Source organism: Helianthus annuus, chromosome 9, assembly GCF_002127325.2.
Source record: "Helianthus annuus cultivar XRQ/B chromosome 9, HanXRQr2.0-SUNRISE, whole genome shotgun sequence".
In the NCBI taxonomy this organism is placed as follows: Eukaryota; Viridiplantae; Streptophyta; class Magnoliopsida; order Asterales; family Asteraceae; genus Helianthus; species Helianthus annuus.
The window spans coordinates 120,681,826-120,706,634 of NC_035441.2; the positions used below are offsets into that span (position 1 = coordinate 120,681,826).

A 24,809-nucleotide genomic window follows, 5' to 3' on the forward strand; every position below is an offset into this window, starting at 1 on the left:
TTATAAAAAAATAATGAGGGGGAATTGGAGGAGAGAGAAACTATTGGCTTGGATTGACTAGAATGCCCTTGAACAAACTCACGCACCTCTTTTCTTCATTTCAATTTCCCTGATTTAATCTTAGTCCTTGATTAACTTAATGGATGGTCAAGATCACTTCCTAGCCTTCCTAGCCAAATAAACTTTCTATTGTATCTCCACCCTAGCAATACATCCTACATTATTAGTTGTTCAATCATACTTTAGATGAGGTCACAAAGACGATACTAATCAAATATTTGAGTCGAACTGCTTTTGTCTCCACAAAAACTGAGTCTGTTAACTGTTACTATTTATTTATGGTTGCGATATAATAACTGTTATTATAATTTATTTTTTTGTGAAGTATCGGCTTTTGATTCTTACATGTTATTTTTCTCGTTTTTAGGTGATTGTTGGTGCTTATGGTTCCACAAAGTTGTCCATACTAATAATAAATTTGGTGGTAGTAAGTCTTCTTAATAGTTCTTATTTGTGACTGTTTTCTAATTTCAACCTCTTGATAATGTTATAACCAGAGCTTTGATTTTCTTATCATGAGGAATTGCACCATTTTATGGTAGTGACATTTTACTTTTTATCGTACTTTATAAAGACTGAAAGTAGTGAAGTATAAAATTCTTTTTTTTTTTTTGTTAATTTACTTCATTCAAATTTACTAAACATATGACGATTCCACGGATTTTTTTAAGTTGAAAGTTATGAAATGTAAAATTCATTTTTTTTGTTAATCGACATTATTCAAATTTCCTAAACATATGATGATTCCACTGATTTTTGAAGGAAAAAATAATAATAGAGCTACTTGGTAACCTAAAAAGAACGCTAATTGGGTTCATATGTAATATTGTTTTAGAAACTTGTTGGATCAACTACTCAAACTGCATCATGCGCTTCATCGTGCCACGTTAATAGATTGTGGTAACGTCAGTGCTATTTATCTCTCTAATAACACAGTTCAACATCAACTCACAAAACACAATGAAACAGACATCCACTTTGTGCGAGAACATGTTGCTTGCGATGAGGTGCCACTCACATGCCAAAAACCATGCACATGCAAGTCACATGCATATTCCACCATCTTTTTTAAACCCGCGTAACTTTTTTATACATGATTTTTTTTAAAAAAAATTACACCATAAGGATAATTGATCCCCCGAGTCCTTGCACTACCCGCTAAGGATAATTGATTCAGACAACACCTCAGAATATAGGATCCATAATTATAAAAATCTATGCCCTAACACATATCTTTAGTTTACAAGGTCCATAACTAATTTATCTTTAGTGTTATACAAGCTTCATAAATCTTATTTTGACATTCTTTAAAAAGTAAAAACTTAGCTAAAATAACTTAAACTAATGCATCAAAAAGAGATAAAACATATTAAATTTTCTCACATTTAGATTCAAGGGTTTTCCAGATCTTTTCAACTGTAAGCTATTCTATTCGATTAAAATCATAAATATTTCAATAAACATGTTATTTTTTCAATTATTTATAAAAAAAAACGGTCTAAAATTTAACATTCAATAAAACTTTATATATAAAATATCATATTCAACAAAATGTCATTTTAGTTTTCGTAGAGTTTCTTTAAGTTTTTAGAAGTTTGGTTTATCCAATAAATTAAACATAATACATCTTTAAAAAAAAACTTTAAAAACTGAATATAAACAAAACAATAACTAAAGGGGTGCAAAATCTGATAGAAAACCAAGTGGGAAAACAATTTTTTTTAAATAAAACCCTAAAAATACATCGCTAAAGTTTATCCTATAAATACATAGTAGTGGACGGGCCTATGTCTATTGTCAAACAAAGTTTAAAAATTGATCTAACTCTGATTCAACTGTTTGGAAAGACCAAACATGTGAGATTGAAGCTTCTAAGGTCAGTTTGGTATATCACAACAATGCATATATGATTTTTTTTTCACTTTTGTGTGAATGTTAACATATTTGATTTTTCAGATTCAGTTGCACGATGAACATACCGATTTAAACAAACCAATCATCGTACAAACTTCTAAGGTATTGATTTTGCAGGTTTTTAAGTTTTGATTTTTGTGTATATCTTCCATATTAACATGTTTGTTATGTTAATATATGTGTGTTTTAGTGCAGGATGATGGTGATAAAAGTGTCGATATTACTTGTTATGGTGCAATGTTTAGTTCATATAACTTTGATTTATTCTCCTATATATTCACACTTAACATTCATCTTATTTATTATTCAGTGGTTTTGGTTCTTCAATATTTAAACTTTCAGATCTTTGCACATGTGTTTATTTTTAAGGCATGAATATGTTTTTTTGTTTTGTTTTTATAGTATAGATGTTTAACTGTTAATGTAATTCTTTTATTTTATTTTGTGTATTCTTGTAAAGATATTTAATTGTGAATATCTTATGATCAGTCTAAGATAATGTATGCAAACACAAAGCACAACCTAGATATCTAAACATAATCATATACGCATAAAAAACAAAGAAATTTACTACATAACATGTAATACTAATCTGATATGCACATGGAGAAATACAATTTAATTATATAACAATTTTATACTAAAACATATGAACATTGCATCACACCCGAACTTAACACATAAAAAAATAACAAAATAAAACTTACAACACCTAGCTGCTCGGATGCTTTAGCCTTCCAAAATCAAAGATTGGTGTCGTCGCTACCCGAGATAAAATAGCATGCATCACAACTGAACTTAACACAAAAGACCCTGCATTTACAAATGAAATATTATGGTCAATGCCCAAGCTATATGAATAAGACTAATTTTTTTCTTATTTGTGTATTACTTTATTGTATAAATGGTTTCTTGAAGTACTTGATAATATAAATTCTAAATTTAATAATTACCAGACAGGTGTAACACTTATGACATATATCCACCACAATAATATTACCATAAATATTATATGAATTAGAAAACTACTAGAAACAAGTACCGCAATGCAAAATGTCGCCCTCGTCGCATCGCAAGGACACCCTTTGTAGGTATATACATTATACAGGGAGGGTGTGTGTGAATATTACGTTGTTATATAACCTAAAATGAAAAGACGTGAAAGTACAAGGGGGGAAAGTGTGAACTCAACAAATATCAACAACAGAAACTGTGAGGCGATGGGTTTAATAAAACCCTAGATGCAAACACGAAGAAGAAGAAGAAGAACCCTGAAAACCTGATGGCGATCTCAATAAAGCGTGCAATCATATCCTGCCGTAACATACATCCTTTACTCCGAGCATCTCGCCGGTGTTCTCACTTCGCCGCTGCTACATCTTCCCTCAGAACCGCTACTGATCCGCATCCGTATCGTTCCAGTTATCCGGAGATCGGTTTTCTTCATGAATCTCGAAGATCCTTCGCTAAATCACGGAAGAAATGTAATTCTCTATCTATTTTTCTTATGAATTTGTATCGGATATGGATAATATATGTATCGATATGGATACTTGCACGTATTTGAATTGACTAGAAGGCGGAGTAAGATACTAAGACGCATTAGAGTTTTTTTGTATATGAAAGTAGAATTAAGGTGAATTTTGCATTATTTGAAGAAGTGATTGTTTACCGCAGTAGGTTAATTGGATATGCCACTTCCTCTTGAATATGGATGTTACTGTTTCTTCTTTTAGCAGCAAAATTAAGAATAATTAGAGTATTAGGGCAAACACACGATTGTATCGAATGACTGTTGACTGAACTCCTTATTTACGGCTTATACTCAATCTGTTTCCCTAAGTTATGTTAGCAAAGACTCTATCTACCAAGAAAATGAGTTATAGTCCAGGCATTATAGTATTTTACTATTTTGCAGACATAAACATACCAAATACGTTCACATTATACACTGTTAATCGCTTGTACTAGTTTTCAGTTTTCACCAATCTGTAATCAGCTTCCCAAAGGTGAAGTATGTTCTTGGTCGGACAAATTTCATAGTGTTTTGAATAAACTTTTGTTATAGAATTGTGAGAAGAAGCTATAACAAGATTAAAACAACACGCTTGAGCAACAAGTCAGCAACACCCCTTCCCAGCCTCAACTTATCTTCTCATTTATATCTCTTATCTCTTGCTTATATTCATTTTGGAACTCTTAACTCTTATCTCTTGTTATGAAGTTTTACCTGGTCTCGTTGGTTTGCATGGCATTGGTGGGGCTGTGAGTTTTTAGGTGATAGGTTCTTAAGGTTAAAAAAAGAAATGTGCAATAGACTCTAAACCACTACTTACTGGATATACAATCACCATATCCCTCATAGCAATAAATCATTATCCGAACCGATGAACTTCCCTACTTTTAATTCCAATTTAGAACAAACCCCCAATCCCACCTTTGTTATTGCATTTGGATACAGCTTCATCAACCCTGGCCTAAAGACTATAGGCTTAACTCAATATACTGCTTCATCAGGTCTATGTTCCTTGTTCATTTTTTTATGTTCGATACTCCGATTCTGCGGTAAAGTTTCATTTTCAACCGACAAATACTTCCAAAGGAGAGCGATAGCGAATGCATTATTACTTATAAACCCCTTTCATCATAAAATGTGCTTTTATACTTGTACTATGCCCTTTCCATTTCAGAAACCCTTTTTGGTATAGTTTTGATTTAGTGGTGATCTAATTGCGTATCTCAGTTACTTTTTTCAGCATATCTGATTCTTATTATCTTTCCCTACAACACTGCATCATGTTATTAAACACTGTCTTCTAATTGAACTTCGATAATCTCATAATCCTAATTATGTAGTGCATTATTCCAAAGAGCTGATTCACTTATCATGCATCCATGCATGCCTCACTAATCATGATTAGGAGCCCTATTAAATATGTTGTTAAGGTTTCCTCACATCTCTCTAGTCTAGTGGCATGAAAATCCTGTATTAGCTCGACAGAACAATTACTTAACAAAACTTTCAGGGGATGATGATGGTGAACTTGGTGTTGCTAATGCTGATGCTGGCAGCAGAATTGAAATTGTGAATATGGGGCCAATTATTAAACAAACCGCTATCTCTGAGATGGAGGCTGCCATTGATGCAGTATCACATGAGCTGAGCAAATTGCGCACTGGAAGAGCATCAGCAGGTGCATATATTATTGCTTTGTTTGTTCCTGAAGTTTTTCAAAATGACGCTTGTTTCTGGTTAATTTTTTCTTTACCTTTTCAATATCTTTTCTAGGAATGCTTGACCATATAATAGTAGAAACCGGTGGTGTGAAGATGCCTTTGAATCGGATGGCTGTTGTTTCAGTTTTAGACCCCAAAACCCTATCAGTAACTCCATACAATCCAAATGTAAGTATGAACAGTTAGATCAGTGATTGCATATTTGCATTTCTGTTCTGACATTGCACTTGAATCATTTAGGCCTTGAAAGAGCTAGAGAAAGCCATTGTTTCATCGCCATTGGGTTTGAATCCAAAGCCAGATGGTGAACGGTTGATTACAGCTATTCCTCCGTAAGACACTAACTTGTGTTCAAATTTTAACATGTGAGATGAAGGTTTTTTATTTGTAATTCGGTTGCTAATATTAGTCTTTTGGGTATCTTTGCATTTTTGCAATATGCAGCATGACCAAAGAGCATATGCAGGTGAGTTTATTTTCCATAGTCATGCTAATTTCCGAAAATTCTTCTAGCAATTTGTGTATCATAGAAGCTAATGCCTTATGCTTCAGGCTGTATGCAAAGTGGTTTCGAAGTCTGCTGAAGATGTCAAGCAAAGAATTAGAAGAGCCCGGCAAAAGGTTAACTATTAAATTGTTTTTATTACTCATAGTTGTGTTGCTAAATTATCATCTTTGGTATACAGGCTTTGGACACGATAAAGAAGTCTGTGCCTAAAAAATCAGAAGGAAAGGATAAAGATAAGAACAAAGCTAAAGCAGTTTCGGGCTTTTCAGCAGATGATGCGAAAAGATTGGAAAAAGAAGTAATGCCCTTACTAAAGGATTACGAATTTACCACAATATTTTTGCTCATCGTATTCTTGTTGGTTTTTTCAGGTTGAAGAGTTGACAAAAAAGTACAGCAAGTCAGCTGAAGAATTATGCAAAGCTAAGGAAAAGGAAATCACTTCAAGCTAAGGACAAGTAGTTTGCTTTAGGTCTAGAAGATATAATCTTTCATCATGGAGATTTTCATGCAATCAAAAGTGTGATTTGGAGATGAAACTTTATGTTGATTTTTACTGCATTATTGGGTGGTTGGTGTGGGTTTGGAGAGCCTTACCTAAACATATTCATATCTGTTTTATGAGTCCATAATTGTGATAGAAACTGTGCTCACGGTTCGAAATCCACACAGGATATAATTTAGCTAAGTTAGTATTATTATTATTAGTAAAAGCAGAAGTTATGGCTCTTAACTTGTTTGGAGTTAGTTTAAAAGAAACTTTAATAAATTCAGCTTGTGCTCGAAAAAATTCAAGCTGCTTTTGAGCTGATGTGTGCTCGCTTGAGTGGAAAAAAAAATGTCTGCAAAAATAGATTGAACGGTCCATACTATGGCATTAACGATCTTGGTTCAACAAGGGTAAGTAGTACTCTGATTGTCCATAGACAATGTCTAGACCTTAGTAACCATCTCCTGTCGTCTGGATCTTCTTTGTTTCCATGTTAACGAAGACGATTAACAAACTCATCGACTCATGAGTCAACTCGAGTTAGAGGTCAGCTGAAAACAAGCTTAGTTTTTGGTTTGTTGAAGACATCAAGTCGAGCTGGCTTTATTCATATTATTACTTGTTTGGAACTCGAGTTAATACAGACTCAACTTGAACTTGATTCGTGAGGGTTAATTATGAAGAGGGGTATTTACATTTAATCTTTGAAGGGTTAATTATGAAGAGGGGTATTTTCATTTAATCTTTGATTGATTTTGAGCTATTAATTTATATTGTTATGTTTTTTTCTAATTTATTTTCTTTGGATTATATCATTTTTAGTTAAAAACGCTTATTTATATAGACATAAATTACCTGTCAATGTGGAATAGCCCACTTGGTGGAGGCATTTGCCTTTTAAAGTGGACATATGGATCGTATTGATGAATTTGCATTTGTGGTAGACGATGTTGGTGATTCATGCTACTTTTTTTAAAGAGTTAAACGCCATTTTAGTCCCTGTGGTTTGGGTCATCTTGCCAGTTTAATCCAGATGTTTCATTTTTCACCTGTGAGTCCAAAAAAATTTCACCGTTGCCTTTTTAGTCCACTGGGTTAACTTCATCTATTTATTCTGTTAACAAGAAGGCCAATTCAGTCATTTTATATGTAATTCTGCTAATTAGAAGGGCAATTCAACCATATAAAATGACCAAATTGGCGTTCTCGTTAACAGAAAAAATGGATAAAGTTAACCCAATGGACTAAAATGGCAATGTTGAAACCTTTTTGGACCTACATGTGAAAAATGAAACCTTTGGACTAAACTAGCAAAATGACCCAAACCACATGTACTAAAATGACATTTAACTCTTTTTTTAATTAACCTAAGTTAAGAATACATGTTGTTTTGTATTCTGAATTAATCACTAAATATATAAAAGTAACGAACTTAGGATTAGGGGTGAATTTAGAAGGTGGTTAGGGATAGTCCGTGTTACCCCTCAAGTCCGTCTCAGAAGTGCAATAGAGAAGGAAGGGATATCTGGGTGGCGGTTGAATTATTTGAAATACCATTGACGGGGATTTTTTCCCGGCCGGCCAAAGAAAAAAGCTACAAGTGCAAATGGGTTTTGAAGTGGTGAAGAGAAGTAGGGGGTATTTGTCCTAATGTACTTGACTTTTACTTTTCTGACAAATAAACTAAACTTTGTATAATACTAGTAGTTGTTCCGTCCGTGTTACGGGATGATAGCCGAATAATTCTCAATCAATTAAAAAAATACTACTATAATTTTGCTAGGAAAAAAACTAAAACGATGATAAGACCGTAATTTTCTGCTCAGAGCAAAACTGTATTTTTTCAAGACTAAGACCATACGTAATGGGGCGTTTTTTTTTTAAAAAATTTTGCCCCAAAACGCTCTATAACGCCCATATCCCCATTACGGGGGGCGTTTTGGGGCGTTTTAAATCAAAAAAATTGATCCCGGCGTTTAAATTAAAACGCTTAATCCACAAACCACAACCAATCAAACGGCTATATTCCTAACGGCTAGTTTGATTTATTTTTTTTTAAACCTATTATATATATATATATATATAAACAACCAAAACTCATCCAATTTCAACAAAAACAATCTCAAAACCTCTCTAAAAAATCCCACACTTTTTAAAAAAACTTGATGGATTCTCCTAGTTCTTCATCCATGATAAATTTTTACTACAACGAGTATTTTGCGGATGGCGATGGTTCGACCGATGAGGAGCTTGAGCAAGAGGCGGTTACGAGTGCATGTCAACTAGCGGTGCGATATGTCAACCATTCTCGTCGGCCCCAAGCACAAAAAAATAAAAGAGGCTATGTTGAACGAGACCGACGCGCGGCACACGATCGTTTGATGAAAGACTATTTTGACGAGGCGCCGACATTTTCAAACGAATTTTTTAGGCGTCGTTTCCGGATGAGTAAGCGGTTGTTTCTACGCATAGTCAACGACTTGGAAGCCCACTACGATTATTTTAAACAAAAACCGGATGCGAGAGGGGCACTTGGATTTACCGGTATCCAAAAGTGTACGTCGGCATTACGAATCCTTGCTTATGGTAACACTACCGACATCAACGACGAGTATCTAAAAATGGCGGAGAAAACAACACGAGATAGCTTGGAACATTTTTGTCGCGGTATAATTCTTATACTTTACTTTTATTTTTTTTAAACGACGAGTATGCTTAGAATTTTTTTTTTGAATCTTATGTTTATCTATAATTTTTTATAAAGGTATAATTGATGTGTACGGTGCGCGTTATCTTAAAACGCCTACATGGGAGGACCTTCAAAAGATCTACGAGGAAGACGAAGTTGGCGAGGGTGAAGAAAGCGAAGACGAAAACTAGTTTTTTTTAATTTAATCGGATGTTTTTTTTATTTCTAGTATTGTTTTTTTTTTCTGTTTTTTTTTTCAGTTTTTTTTTTTTTTGTATTTCAAGTAATGTAATTTTATTTTTAGATTAATGAAGTTTTTTTATGTTTTAAATTAAAAAAAATAATTGTGAAATGATTGTGAAATGATTGAATGGGGGTTATTGGAATAATGCCCCACTACGCCACTTTTGCTATAATACCCCCTTGCTGACTAGGACGCCACGTGTCGTATAATGCCCCATGGTGGGGGCATTATAACCCTCTACCACTACACATGGTCTAATGAGCGAGTCTTAGTTAGCTCCTTGACACGGGAAAAAATTAAATGGATTTAACCAATGAAAAAAAAAACTTTTATAGTTTTGCTAAAAAAAATTAAAACGATGGGAAAAACGTAGTTTTTAACTGAGGGCCAAATCATAATTTTATTTCAGGGATAAAATGGTAAATTAAATGGACCAATGGGGGAGTGTCAGGCAGCTGCCGGCATGACTGTAATTTTACACTGGGGGCAAAATTGTAATTTAACCAGGAAAACAAACAAAAACGATGGGGAAAATGTAAATTTAAGTTGAAGGCAAAATCCTAACGTAACTGTGAGAAAAAAATCCTAATGGCAAATCTGTAAATTTAAACGTGGCAAAATCGTAATTTTGATCCGATGACAAAATTGAAATTTTAGCTGGGAGCAAAAGCGTTAGTTTATTTTTAAGTGGGGATAAAAACATAACTTTGAACTGATGGTAAAAATCGCAATTTTAAGGGAAAAAAACTAATTGTAAAAGTGCAAATTTAAACAGGGCAAAATCGTAATTTTGAACCGAGGGGAAAATTCAAATATTTAGCTGGGAGCTAAAACGTAAATTTATTTTTATGTGAGGGCAAAAACATATTTTTAAATTGATGGCAAAATCGTAATTTTAAAGCGGGATAAAAGCGTAAATTTATTGGACCAATAGGAGAATACCAGGCAGCTGAGGCAGCTGACACTATTAGCTTAGCCGCCCATTTCAGCCAATAATGGGCGAGCACTGTTACCGCCCATGAAGATTGTATATGTTGAATGTATATGTTGAATTGTATTGTTTTAAAAACTTAAAGATAATATTTATTACTTGCTGGTTTTTTCTTTATAACAACACGTTAGCTACTATATATATCCTTGAATACTTAATTTTCTTATTTAGTTTTTAATTTAAAAAAGTATACTATAAGCTGGTTCTTTTTGCTTTTTCTTTTTTTACTATTTAATTAATTTTATGTATTACTTTTATCATTTTATATTTTATTTCAGACTTGTTACTTTATACCTAATAAAATTCACTAAGACATTAACTCCCTTTCTTAGGGGTTTTAATTTTAAATATATATATATATATATATATATATATATATATATATATATATATATATATATATATATATCGGGTCAGGATTTAGAGAAAACGATGAAAAGTGTGAGAACGGTGGGAACGCTTATGGATCGTCCGATCAAAACAATCGATGGACTAGATTGCACGGTGGCGTTTTCGTAAATAACATCAATTTTATTATGTGGGACGCGCTTCATTAAGGGTAAAAGAGTCTTTTACCGCTCATATTTAAAATGCCATCAAATGATAAACGCCATACAAAAAATAAAACGCCATTAAAAACAAAACGCTAAAAATTAAAAATAAAACGCGTTGAATATTACAGGAAGATGAAACAACACAAATAACTGAATTACAGTTATTAACATTTATTAGAAGAAATTCCCTTCTAAATTACGCGCCAAAAACATCATTATATAAACAAACGTAAAAACATAGCTTCCATAATCACTTCAATCTATCCATTTTCTGCAAAAAAACATCTTTAACCAAAAACGCCAAATTAAACAAAACGCCAAAAATGGCAACAATCGTTTCGTGGAGATACACTCTGGGAATCAGGCGATACGTCCTCCATTTTGACAACAGAAGGAGGGTGTATGTTAAGACGGTCAGCGCTATTCTGAAGATGGAAGAAGAGATACAGAGGCAAATCCTATCCATGGGCATCGCTCTAGACAACGAATGCCATGAAACGCATATGCTTATGAAAACATTAACCAGCAAATTTTGACCTTTAATAGAAGGGTCTATACACAATGAAATTAAACACACCCATAAAAACACAAAAATGTCATATCCTCTATAAACCACTCCATTTAAAACGCCACAGATGGCAAAGCTTTCACTGAAATGCATCCTTTTTTTGAGGGGGTTAACTCAATAATATTTTGCTGAATGAGATGGACAAATATTCAAGAAAAAGAGACTGATGACAGTGATATTCCATCATGTAAGCTTTGTTCTTGATGATTATTTGAATGGAATAAAGAGATCAACATAAGGGTAAAATGCTATTTTGGACTCCATTATTACAAATAGCATCAAACAAGAGTTGATCTTTAATGACATGCCACCAAACAAGAATATCACACCAAAAAACAGGTTGCCACTAAGCAGCTTCTACTAAAAAAAAACGGGGTTTATGAAGAAAAGTTGGCATCTAGCTAAAGTATTCAAAAAAGGTTCAAAACACCAAAAACAAATTCAACAAAGAAGAGGCTGATGACATTGAAGATTCGGAAGAAAAATTAGATTACCATTTTATATTATTTTTGTTTTCATTTTATATTGTTTTGATATTAAGTTATATGTTGTTTTGTGATCTAATTCTCTATAAATAAAATACATTATTATATAAAACGCCAAAAACTACAAACACCAAAACGCCGGTAGTGTTAAAACTGGGAGAACAGCTGCTGTCAAAGCACCTTGTAAAAAGGGGTATTAAACGCCAAAAAATTCACTAAAAGCCAAAAAAAATTGGTCTTCTGTAATATTATGCAAATTTTAATGACTCGTAGTGAATTATTATACAAAACGCCAAAAACGCCAAAAAATTAACCAGAAAACGCTATAACGCCAAAAAATTATACATGTGACACAAAAACGATTAATTCAACGCCAAAAAGTTTAAAAGATACAATTAACGCCAAAAAAAAAACTTAGACGCCATAAAATATTATACCGCGTAGGGAAAATAAAAGAAGAATGAAAAGACAAAAAAGCCCCTCCGCCCTTCTCTATATCGCGAGACACGTGTTGGGCCAGGATGCGTTCTCACCGTTCTCACACTTTTGAACGTTTTATCTTGATCGCGTTTCTATATATATCTACCCCTCAGGACCCATTTTTACTACTCTTATAGGGCCTTCAAGAATTCTTGAATATACAGTAAAAAGAATTTAGAGGCACCCCTGATGTTTTAGGCTAAATCCGTCACTGCTTAGGATGAACTATATTAGCATTATATATTAAAATTAGGTGATTAAATCATTCTATAAACTAAGTGCTCAAAGCATTCTATAAACTAAACTACATGTTATCCTTTTCAGTTTTAGTTTATGATATACGTCCAAAATAATAATAGCTCTTGTAGTAGTTAAACCCATTGGTCCACAGTTGGAGACTTGGAGTTCGTGGCACGCAGTTACTTTATAGCTAGCTACTTTTTGCCCACGGAACTTCTCTACCCGACCCGACCCAATAAGACAAAATACCAACCCCGATAATCAGAATCAGATTACCAGGTGACTTCGTCTTCACCCACAGAGAAACCAAAAATGGCTTCACCAACTACACCTGACAACCAAAGTTAGGGTTCTTCTTTTTACCTTTTATCCTAATTTCACTTGCAGTTTTGTTGCATTTGCATCCATAACTAATGAAATTTATTATTCTCTACAGAACCTGCTAAGCGAGTTGCCGTTGTTGGTGCCGGTGTCAGGTACGAAACTTCAACTTAAATTAGCGAATTTGTTGATGTAATTTGCTAGAATATTTTCAATATTTCAAGTTGCAATATCATCAATTTGTTTTAGATACCAAAAGCATTAGTGAAATTGGTACCAGTAATGAATTTAGATGGTAGAATTTGACTAAGAAATGAATGATCAGTCAGTCAGTCATACATAGGTTTAGTTTATTTATTGAGGAGACATTTAGGATTTGCAGAATGTTTTGATAATTAGAGGAATGACCTAATTTGAAATTGAGAAACAATATGTTTATTGTTTTTTCAGTGGTTGTGCTGCTGCTTATAAGTTAAAGTTACATGGATTAAATGTCACTGTCTTTGAAGCTGATGGGAGAGTAGGCGGGAAACTACGGAGCGTTTCGCAAGATGGTTTAATATGGGATGAGGGTGCCAATACTATGGTATGTATAATATGATTGATGTCAATCTGCAATATTAAGCAATTTTCATGATGATGCTTAACATATAGTTTACCTTACGATTTACGCAGACTGAGAGTGAGGCAGAGGTCAGCAGTTTGATTGATGATCTTGGGCTTCGAGATAAACAACAGTTTGTAAGTTATTGTGTTTGATATAGCTGCCATACTTCCCATAGTTTGTGTACTAACTGTTCATATGCGAACATCTTCTGAAACAAAAAAGAACAAATTTTTTTTTTTTTTTGTATAAATACAAATAATTAAACCCAATTTTAAGGCTGATCCAGTTTATCTTTTATAATCACTACATCCTTGCTGAGTCCTAACACTATTTCCTGCTGCAGCCGATTTCACAGCACAAGCGGTACATTGTAAGAAATGGAAAACCTGTACTGGTATGAATATCTCAACACCATACTTAACTAATGATCCTCAATATTGATAAATTCCCTTTCTCAAACAAAAGAAAAAAAAAAGAAAGGAAGATAAAAAATTAAAATGTAAGGTGAATTGTGCTTTATTAGGTTTGCAAGCTTAATCTCATCAAAGTCAAATAATAACATGAGTAATTTCAGAATTCAGTTTTGCAATCCATGAAAAGATCCAAGTCACGGTTTGTCAAACACCGGTTTTGTATTTTTTACGTCCAGAGAACGAAAAAACAAAATCTTTGTTGAATGAGGCCTTAGTTGTCTTCTTACTACTTATCTTTTATACGTCTCAAGTTCATGACTTCATGTATCGTGTTATTGACCATAACGTGGTCAATCTCATGGTTGCAGATACCTTCTAACCCAATTGCACTGATCAGAAGCAGTTTTCTTTCCACTCAGTCGAAGGTACGTTAGTAGCTCCTGCTACCTTGAAAGTTCAAGCATAAGGATGCCATATCTTATTATAATCCTTCACTCTCATACTATCTTCTTAATGTTGCTCATTGTTTAGATTAAAGCACACTCTTTATTCTGTTATTCGTAATCAAATATAATGTTTGTTTACTTTAATTGTAGTTTTGTGATTACAATGTATATACGATTATTATCGGGTTTGTTTGCAAATTTTACAGGTTCAAATTCTTTTGGAGCCGTTTTTATGGAAGAAGAATAAGTCATCTGACGCACCAGAGAGGTAAAATACACAGCCTTGTTCCATTTCATCTGCTTTAAGTAGTTATATTCGATACATGCCGTTAGGTTCTTAACATTTTGTTTCGCAGTGTTGGAGAATTCTTTCAACGTCATTTTGGGAAGGAGGTGTTTGTGTATTCTACATAATGTTTTGTTTCTGTTTTTGATTTTGTTTCTCCGAGTTATTAATATTTGACTTGTTTATTTAAGGTTGTTGAGTATCTCATTGATCCAGTTGTTGCGGGAACAAGCGGCGGAGATCCCGAATCACTTTCTGTGAGTAACTATTGTTGCTGTATGCTTTTTTGAGAAAATATACATAACTGCTTTCAAATAACCACACATAACTGCTTAATATATTGCTTAAATTCCTTTACTTTTCCACACAGATGCGTCATGCATTTCCTGAGTTATGGGATTTAGAAAGAAGGTATGTTTGTAATAACCAATGCTAATTCATTCTTCAAATGGCCTGTGGAATAATGACTTTCATCACTTATTTCTTAGAGTAAAATGCCGTTTTCGTCCCTGAGGTTTGGCTAGTTTTGCTACTTTCGTCCAAAGGTTTGTTTTTCCGCATCTGGTTCCAAAAGGTTTGAAATCTTGCCAATTTCATCCGGCTCGTTAACTCCATCCATTTTTCTCCGTTAAGTCAGGGGTATTTCCATCGTTTTTTGTTAAATTAAAGGGCAATTCGGTCTTTTTCACTTTATGTACAAGCATTTAGCATAATGTACAAGTATACAAAAGACCGAATTGCCCTTTAAGCTAACAAAAAAGACGAAAATATCCATGACTTAATGGAGAAAATGGATGGAGTTAACGAGCCGGATAAAATTGGCAAGATCTCAAACCTTTTGGATCCAGATGCGATAAAACAAACCTTTGGACGAAAGTCGCAAAACTGGCCAAATGATAGAGATTGAATCTAAAAGAAACGATGAAAACAAAGCTGTAACTATATTGATAGAATGAAGAAGACGATACACAATAATACCCACCGAAGTGGTCCAGGGCTAAGCCCTTCTCATGCACAAGGCAATGAGCCTAATCACTAACTAATTCTCTTCCTATCCTTCACTAATGACTAATGCCTTATTTATAGAAAAGTAATTACACTAATACCCCTTACACTATTACAATATACTAATACGTATGCGATCTCTATCACCAAACCTCAGGGACGAAAATGGCATTTTATTCTATTTCTTAAGACTTAAAATCAGTTGAATAGTTACAACTATTTATTTTACATTCAGGTTTGGTTCAATCGTTTCTGGGGCGTTTCAGTCTATGGTATCTTCCAGAAATGGGAAAAGGAAACCTTCTGGAAACAGCAAACGTAGGCGTGGTTCTTTTTCGTTTTTCGGTGGAATGCAGGTAAGACGAGGGTGATTTACTGATTTCGACAAGACCCTAAATTTAATTACAATTATCTTTTTTTTTACAGACGTTATTTTGGTTATTCATGCTTTATCGTTATGCAGACACTCACTGATGCACTATGCAAAGAGATCGGACCCCATGAACTTAATCTTCAATCAAAGGTGCTTGAAATGTCCTACAACTGCGATGGTAACGCGGTTGGTAATTGGTCAATATGTTGTGCTCCAGATCAAAACAAACAATTTCAGCAATCTTTCGATGCTGTGATCATGACTGTGAGTACATCCATTGGGTAATCTTTTACTATCCGTGACATAAATTTGGTTAATCTCTTGCATTTTTGAATCTTGATGAAGATATGTTCCCCAATTAGGCCCCACTTGGCAATGTAAAAGAAATGAAGATTACAAAGATCGGAAGTCCGTTTCCGCTTAATTTCATACCAGAGGTATGTTTTTTACCGAAGCATTAGTTAAGTTATAGTTCCGTCAAATTTGACAGTCGGTAAATTCTACCAAGAGGAAAAACCTTTTAACATCAGCATCCAATTAAAAATTAAAACTTTTTTAGTGTCATTTTTTAGCTTTTGGTTTTTGTAGTGCAGGTGAGTTATATGCCAATATCAGTAATAATCTCGACTTTCAAGAAAGAAAACGTGAAGCAGCCCCTCGAGGGTTTTGGAGTTCTTGTTCCAGCCAAGGAGCAGAAAAATGGTTTGAGGACACTAGGTGAGGCTTGATACTGGCCTCCAATAGTTTTTTTTTTTTTTTTTTTTTAATTTGTTTACCGTAACGGCATAGCGAAAATTCTGCTATGCAGGCACTCTCTTCTCCTCGATGATGTTTCCAGATCGCGCCTCGGAAGACGTGTACCTTTACACCACCTTTGTTGGGGGTAGTCGAAACAAAGAACTGGCCAAAGCTTCGAGGTAGGCTCACTTAATTACGCAAGTTTTAGTGAATTTTTTGGGCATGTGTCAATAATCTAAAATACTATTTCAGGGACGAGTTGAAGCATATAGTAACTTCTGACCTCAGACTGTTGCTTGGAACAGAAGGGGAGCCAAAATTTCTAACGTAAGGGCACAACACTACTAACAATATTTTTTTTTACTAGAATAAGGAATGTAACCACTTGCTTACCTATGGTCTCTTTATCTGTTTAAACAAAGTTTCTTATTCAACTTGACGTTTTCCATCGCGAACTGAAATTGTTGCTAAAAGTAACAAAAAGTTAAATAAGTCTTGAGGTACATAGATGTATGCACAATGTAAATACAGCTTATGCTTAAAGTTTGCTCTTTTTTTTGCCTTTTTGGTTATGGTTATGCTATACGTTATGGGGATGTGAATTTAATTGCAGTCACTATTATTGGAGCAAAGCATTTCCATTGTATGGGCGCGGCTATGGTTCAGTCATTGAAGCAATTGAGAAAATGGAAAGGGAGCTACCCGGATACTTTTATGCAGGTAACATGTTTTGTCTTGAAATAAAAATGGATAAATTATATGTTGGTAGGTAGAGGTGAGAATTTTGACCCTTTTTTACTTACAGATGGGTGGATTTGGATGAGGTTTTTCTCTAATGGGTCAAATGGATAGAAATAAAATAGCTTAGTGTTCAACCCGACCAGATCCATTTTGCTCCTTTATTGATGAGGTTATATGCTTGGGCTGATGCCATAGGATAGCAGCACGTTACATATCTTAGTGTTCCACATTGGTCATTTTACCTTGACCCGTACCAATTTAATAGTCAAACTTTGTAAAATGCTTGTTTTTCTTCATGCCTTTATAGGATCATACTACAATAGCTCATGTGGAACATTTGAGAAAGTAGGTTGCTAAATTTTGACATTAAAAAAGACGAAAATAAAACACCTATATCGAGTTCAATGTCTCAATCGGTACGAGTAAAAATATAGACCAATATGAAAGAATGAGATTAATATGTTGGTATTTTATGACAACTAGTATTAAGGCCCTGGCGTTGCGTCCGGGGGAGGGGGGGCGTAAAACCATGCAAAGTAGCACCAATGTCACACCACTGCCAGCGACCAACACCGTAAAAACTCGTAACAACAAAATAAATAGAAAAGGAAAAAATAAAACCGAATGAAAAGTAGATGTAAAATCGTTGAACCACGCACACCCCTTGCGGCGTGTTAATGCGGAAAATTTAGGCTAAAACGTAAAACATAGAAAAATAACTAAGTCGATCTAGGACCCGCGGGTTGCGACGAACTTGTCAAACGGGAAAAATAGACGAAAAAACTTTGAACCCCACATGCACGTTGCGGCGTGTTACGCAAAATTTTGAACGAATGCAAAACAAAAAACTTGCGAAAGATATGGGGCCAAAGTTGAAAGTAAAAAAGTGTTGGGGTTAAATTGCAAAAGATGAAAAGCGTTGTGTTAAAAGTAAAAAAAAAGGATTAAATTGCAAAGATGAGATGTTTTGGGTTAGAAGTGAAAAATCTTTTTTTTTGAAATACCCCCTAAACATAGGGTACAACACGGTGAAGCCAATATATGTTGTTAATTTATAGTATGGAAATTAACCCTAATTTTATTAGGTAACCACAAAGGAGGGCTCTCTGTCGGGAAAGCAATATCCTCGGGATGCAAAGCAGCCGAATCTGTGATCGCATACTTGGATTCTTATTCGGACGAGAAGTAGAAGGATAATGTTGGATTATGTGATAACTGGTAATTTTTATTTTTTATTTATATTTATTATTATTATTTTTAATGCAAAGTAATGAATTTGCAATTGTAATATCAGGGTTGTCCAGAGAATGTAGATCAAAAGAATTTTTGTTCATTTGAGGTTGGATATATTTGATGAAAATTCGGCATGGCTTTTCGTTGTGTGTTTTTGAAGGTGAGTGAGGGTGGCGATGCTGTATAAACTTATTGTTGGAGCAAAGCTTAACTAATGACATGTTTGAATAATGTATCTTAAATATCAAAATAACATGATTAATTTATGATAACGTTTTCATGTTAGATAGAATAATCAAAGTATGAATCTTACATCCTAAGAGTTGTTATATATGGTTTATTAGGTACAGTTACGCATTAGGAATTAACTTGGTAAAACGGTGACGTAGACAGCTTGAACCATCGCCATTAAAACAGACACCCGACCAGATGATGTTTAAGTAGTACCCAACATACATGCTCTTGTTCCACCAAAATATCTAGTTACAAACATTTATGTTATCTTTTGTTTTTGCATTATAAATAAAATTAATTAATTATTCGATTCTCCTAGGGTCAACCTTTGACTTCAATATCCAAACAGTTTTCAACTTTTCTTTTTTGTTGTTTTAAACGTGTAAATGCCAAGTAATGTCGGCACAACACTTGATTCATTTTTAAATGTATTTAATTAATAGGATTTAGAAAACCTAATCATTTAAGGATATAAGTTAAAATATTTAATATTAAAGACCCTGAAGAAACAGTGATCTAATTAGGGTATTAATTAGAAGGGTTTATGTTTCTATCATAGAGGTTAATCTTCTTTGAGGTATTTGAGCTCCGACTGGTAAATCAACCTGCAAAACAGAACACCGTTACTCGTTAAGAGGGGAATGTGGGGGTTTCCCTCTTAACCAGGCTCCGGCGTGAGAATAAGCGACTGCTTTGAGAGTAATTAAGTATAAAGAGTGAGAGCCAAGGGAATAGAATGTTTAACCTGAGGAATGAAGGTCTCTATTTATAGCCGGAGAGGTATAAGAGGTTGTGGGCTGATGGGCCTTGGGCCAGAAACGGACAACAACGAATATGCTCTTTGCCTCGCTGGCCTCGACCGCTTAGTGGCTTCTAGATGCTCGTCGGTGCTGGCGCACCTTGATTGGAGCCACGTGTCATTGTTGTCGGCCTTGTTGTCCTTCTGTCATCAGCAGACAAGTGGAGATCGTGGGACAGTTGTCCCCGTCTCTTGATTGGTGCCATGTAGGCGTCCTTGTGTACTTATCGTCAGGGGATCATGGCGCACGATTGAACAGAGCCTGCTGGACGCTCATTGACTCTTTTTACTGCCACTTGTACCCTGTGTACCTCTGTAGGTAACAGCGCGTCTTCCAATGGAGAGGATTTTGTTTGATGGCAACTAACCCGCGCGGGGCTAGTGTGCCCATTTATACCATTGTTTTTATGCTAAGTGTTGATGTCTGAGTTTATTATGTGCTCTTCCTCGCGCGGGGTAAGTCATAATGTGATGTGAGCTGCGCGAGGTTGTTATTATCAAGTTGTTATGCTAAGGAGTATGGTCTCACGTGCAACCTGTTATGAGGTTTGCGCGACTTTTTGGGACCATACCCCTTCAAGTCCCCCCAGTCCAGTGCTGCACCATGCGCAACGCAAGTGGTTGGAGCTCTGGACTTAATAAAAATAAGAGAAGGGGAAGTTGTCCTTTTGGTCCTGACTTGTAAGGCGCATGTAGAAAACTGCCGTTCCTCATGCGCAGGCCCAAGGCAGGTGTTGGGTGATTTGTTATTGTACCCTTTAGGCGCGCGAGATTATAATAGTTTATCTATATCTGGCGCGGCTCATGTAACTTCTGCATGAAGTTACTTGTGCGTTTTATGGCGGGAAACTTCGAAATTTGAACTTCTGACTAGTTGGTGAGATAAGTCGCTGAGAGCGACGTTTGAGTTGACCCCTGGCACGGATGTCATCATGCCGCCTGCGGCGGTTGCACTTCGTGTCAGGAGAGTGAGGGCCACGCGCGCGTGGTAACCGTCGTCCCTGCTTTTCCGCTCGACGTGGCAACCTCTCGTTGGTTGCCCTTGCGGCGAATGCGGCACGGTTACCCATCGCATTAAATGCGATGGGTATATATATCCGAAGAGAAGGTGAGAGGTTCTCACTTCTCTTCGTTTCTTCTGCACTTTTCTCTCAAAACCTTTTGAATCTTCAAAGTGTTCTTCGTTTCTTCAAGGTTTCTTTGAATCTTCAAACTTTTTCTTCAAGCTTTTTCCAGATTTTCTCGTAAACATGAGTGAAGAGCATCAAGAGGCTCCTGTTAGTGAGGAGGGACCAGTTCCTATCCTCAAGTGGGATTTAGGTCTTTTCGAACAGATTGTTCGAAGTTTTAGATTCCCACCGGAGTGGGATGCCCGGTATCCGGCTCAAGGCCAGACCGCGGCTGATGCACCACCCGGTTACATTACCCTTTATGAAGACCTCTTTCTTCAAGGGAATTTCCGATTGCCGGCGACCAATTTTCTGGGAAGTATCCTTTCTTATTACAATTTTCACATATCTCAGTTGAGCCCACCCGGGATGGTGAGGGTGAGACACTTCGAGTTCCTATGCCGATCTCATGGCATCGAGCCATCCGTAGACAAATTTCGAGCATTCTACCAACTGCAAAGGACAATGGGATTCTTTTCGTTTGCAAGCCGAGGTGCGGCGAAGAAGATCTTGTTAAATCCACCAAAGAGTTTCCACGACTGGAAACCCAAGTTCTTCTTCATCAGGGAAGAAGTTGTGCCGGTTGCTATGACCTTTAGGGAATGGACTGAGGCCATACCCAAGGAAGATCTGTCGATCCCGAAAACTGCTTTGTGGTACCAGCAGCTGACCCCAACCCCGAACCGAGTGTTTGGGGAAAATGTTTTAGTTGCAGCCAAGATGAGTGACCAGTGGTCACCTAGCAGCAGGGAAGTTCCCGTGCTAAAGCTTGGCGATCAAGGTTAGATCTTTGTTTGTTCTTTTTCTAAGTAGATTTGCTGCAATTGTTTCTTACCCTTTTTTATTTATAGAAGCGCAACTCTACCAAGCTGCCTTCACTACCTTTGGTGGCTCCATGGGCGTTCGCCCGTTGCGCGATGACGAGGAAAGCTGGTATGACCAGATTAGAGGAAACTTCATGTTTCCTGCTGCTGATGCTTTCGCTTCACCGCCAACCGCTACTGAAGGTGCGCAGTACCCTAAACCTCGTCCATTGCGCTCTGTGACTCTCGCTGGGAAAGAGACTTTCTATCTTTCCAGCGATGAGTCTGTAGGTTCTTCCAGCGGCGAGCTAAGCTCTTGGTCTAAAATCTTTGCAGGTGTGTTGCGCGACCTGGGGATTGACCCAGAGGAGAAAAAGAAGAAGCCTGTGAAGAAGAAGAAGAAGGCGGAGCCGGAGGTGACCAGCAAGGGCACTGGCCCTAGTCGCGCAACAACTGCTGCTGGCAAAGGTACTCTTCGCCTTCGTCAACGTGACTTGGATGATTATGTGATCATCAGTGACTCATGTGAAGGTTTATCACATGCAGCTAAGGGAAAAGCTGGTGCTGGTGGGTCAAAGAGTTCTGGGAGCGCGGGTTCTCGTAACCCAGATGCTGGCGCGACCCCCAGTTTTCCCGAAGATGTAGAAGAGGAGGAAGATGCTGGTGCCCAACTTATTGGGCGGAAGAGGGGTAGGAGCGAGGCTACGACTGGTGTGGCTTCTGCGCCTACATCTGTGGTGATACCTGCGATAGGGAAGACAAGCAGGCTGCGCTCGTTGTACCAATTTTCTCCTGGTATGTTCTTCTTTTCTTCTCTTTTCTAAAAAACCTCTTTGCTTACATACACTTGCCTTATTTTGCAGAGATCAAGAAGAAGACCCCTGAAAAGGCGGTTACATTCAGTGAAGCTGGGGTAAAGAGGCCCAAGATAACCGTCAAGCCTACTGACACTGCAGCCCAGGACGCCGCGAAGGCGGCTGAGGCGCAGCGAAAGGTGGAGGAGGCGCGTAAGAAAGAAGAGGAGAAGAAGATTGCGGAGGAGAAGAAGAAAAAGGAAGAAGAAGAGAAGAGGAAGGAGGAGGAGAGGAAAAGGAAGGAGGAAGAAGAAAGGAAGCGTAGGGCGGAGCAGGAGAGGTTGGCTGAAGTGGCGAGGAAGCAGGCCTTGGAGAAGGAGTTATCGGCGAAAAAGGCTATGGATCAGCCTCTTAAACCTCCAGGTCCTAAGGTCACCAAGCCAACCAACACCGGTCCTGTTACTACTTCCAAAGGTTCCAGCCACTTCTCCTCAAGCGGCGCGAGCTCTGGTGGAGCTGGGGGTTATAACCCCAATGTGATAGGTGCGAAGGACACCGTTGGGGATATTTACTACAAGACTTACACCGAAGAAGAGCGTGGGGACGCTCCTCATCAAGCCCCCTGGAGTTTAAAACAGAAAGATACTTTCATCGAGTTCAGCCCTGCGCGCGAGTGGTTCCTGAACTCCTTTACACCTGCTGAAGTCCATCGGCAAAGGGCGAAACCTCACGAAATGTTGTATCGTACTTATATTCTTGGTGAGGCCAACGCTCGTGCTGCCAACCACCAAATAGTTCGCGAATGGCGAACGATGGTTAGGGAGCGCGCCGACTGGGAGGCTTATCGCGAGCGTATGCTGAAACGTATTGCTGAATTCGAAAAGTCGAAAACCGCGTTTGGTGAGGAGAGAGCCAAGTTTGAGGCTGACAAGAAGGCTGAAGAATGGGGCCGCGAGGGGCTGCAGAAAAAACTCCACAATGTTGAGGAGCAACTGGCCAAGGAGAAGGCCGAGTTCAAGCGTATATGCGCCCAAGACAACGATCGTGCTTATGCGCTACGACAGAAGATCGTTGATCTTGAGGCTAAAGTTGCGGACTTGACCTCAAAGGTGGAGGAAGCGCAGGGTGAAAGAGCTGCCAAGCAGCAGATGGAGGTTAGTTCTACTCATTCTCGCTCTTCCCTGTTTTGTTTATGAGATTTCTTTAAGTCAATTCTCAAGGCGTTTGCCAATTTTTAGGTTGAGCTGACTGAAGCCAAGGTGCAATTGTCCAACAAGGACAAGGATCTCCACGCCAAGGACGTTGAGATAGCGGAACTCAAACGTCGCTTGAATGAGCAAATCGACAGATGCGAGTCTTTGGAGATTGACCTTGAGGCTGAGAAGGTCAAGGCCGCTGATGCGGAGGAGGCGCGTGCTGTGAGCACTGCCGCGCTGAATGTGGCCCAAACCAACTACTCTGAGGCTCAAGGTATCGTCGATACACTTGTCTCAGAAGCGGAGTGGATGCGCACTCGTGGAGTAGTGTTGGTAAGTGCCTTATGCTTTTTTCTTAAATTGTTTTAAGAGTTTTCTTTAATGCTTATCTTTTGTTGAAGGTTGCCAACTCCATCCTAAATGCGAACGAGCTAGATCGCGCCGTAGCGGCTCTGACAGATGCGGCGCGTGCGGTGGGTCATCGGGGAGGCTACCTGGAGTGTGCTGATCATGTTGAGCAAATGCTTGGGCAAGAATTTGACACAAGTCATTGCTCAGTGACAGAACATGCCGATGCTGCGCTGGCAAGTGCTGAAAATTCCTATGACAACCTCTCCTTGCCTATCATGGAGTTGGTTGTCGAATCGTTAAAGAAAGACGACTGGTGCCAGCGTCTTAAGGCAGTCCTCGATCCACCAGTTACCGTCGAGTTGTCCGACGAAGAGCCCGCCGGTGACGACGGTGATGATGATGGCAATGACGATGATGGTGAAGACGACGGAGATGATGGTGATGATCGTCGCGAAGAATAGGATAGTTTGTGGAGTAGGTAGTTGATAGGCATTGGTGCCTTTGTAATTTCTTTGATACTCTATGTATGATGCTGCGCAGTTGCGCAAGTTGTTAATGAAACCTTTTGTTTTTTCTGTTGCAATTACTGCATTGTTATAAAAACTTTATGTTAAATTAGCTCGAATAAATGGAAGCGTTTTCTAAGTATAAGGTGGCCACCCGGTCTCGCGCTTTGTTTTCGGAGGACCTTGGAGGTGGTTTGAACCACCTTGAAATGCTGGAGTGTTTTCGCGCTAATCAAAAGTTTAACATGCATTTGTAACGAAAAAATGTAATAGAAAAACATGTCGTATGTTTTCATTCAAGTCAGAAGTTGGCTCTTAGGCCTTCATACATATT

The 24,809-nt window shown here is 37.2% G+C and overlaps 4 protein-coding genes across 4 annotated transcripts; all 4 read left to right on the forward strand.

The window, feature by feature from the left end:
• The first annotated feature begins 3,171 nt into the window (after positions 1-3,171).
• On the forward strand, positions 3,172-6,407 carry LOC110878420 (ribosome-recycling factor). The gene is made up of 8 exons (XM_022126721.1): positions 3,172-3,458; positions 5,001-5,168; positions 5,264-5,379; positions 5,452-5,543; positions 5,656-5,677; positions 5,764-5,832; positions 5,898-6,017; positions 6,091-6,407. The coding sequence occupies exons 1-8, from the start codon at positions 3,257-3,259 to the stop codon at positions 6,169-6,171; spliced, it is 870 nt and encodes a 289-aa protein (XP_021982413.1). The 5' UTR covers positions 3,172-3,256; the 3' UTR covers positions 6,172-6,407.
• A 1,967-nt stretch (positions 6,408-8,374) lies between these two features.
• LOC110876224 lies at positions 8,375-9,089 on the forward strand. Its single transcript, XM_022124398.1, has 2 exons — positions 8,375-8,876; positions 8,974-9,089. Exons 1-2 carry the CDS (start codon positions 8,375-8,377, stop codon positions 9,087-9,089), a joined length of 618 nt encoding a protein of 205 aa, XP_021980090.1.
• Positions 9,090-12,616: 3,527 nt separating this feature from the next.
• On the forward strand, positions 12,617-18,895 carry LOC110878421 (protoporphyrinogen oxidase, mitochondrial). Its single transcript, XM_022126722.2, has 19 exons — positions 12,617-12,803; positions 12,897-12,936; positions 13,232-13,367; positions 13,457-13,522; positions 13,732-13,782; positions 14,170-14,226; positions 14,454-14,515; positions 14,604-14,640; positions 14,725-14,790; positions 14,904-14,944; positions 15,774-15,894; positions 16,002-16,175; positions 16,274-16,348; positions 16,505-16,628; positions 16,720-16,828; positions 16,902-16,976; positions 17,263-17,369; positions 18,476-18,608; positions 18,685-18,895. The coding sequence occupies exons 1-18, from the start codon at positions 12,773-12,775 to the stop codon at positions 18,577-18,579; spliced, it is 1,476 nt and encodes a 491-aa protein (XP_021982414.1). The 5' UTR covers positions 12,617-12,772; the 3' UTR covers positions 18,580-18,608; positions 18,685-18,895.
• Positions 18,896-22,820: 3,925 nt separating this feature from the next.
• Positions 22,821-24,430, forward strand: LOC110874605 (myosin-6-like). Its single transcript, XM_022123153.2, has 3 exons — positions 22,821-23,576; positions 23,661-23,951; positions 24,020-24,430. The coding sequence occupies exons 1-3, from the start codon at positions 22,821-22,823 to the stop codon at positions 24,428-24,430; spliced, it is 1,458 nt and encodes a 485-aa protein (XP_021978845.2).
• Positions 24,431-24,809: the final 379 nt, after the last annotated feature.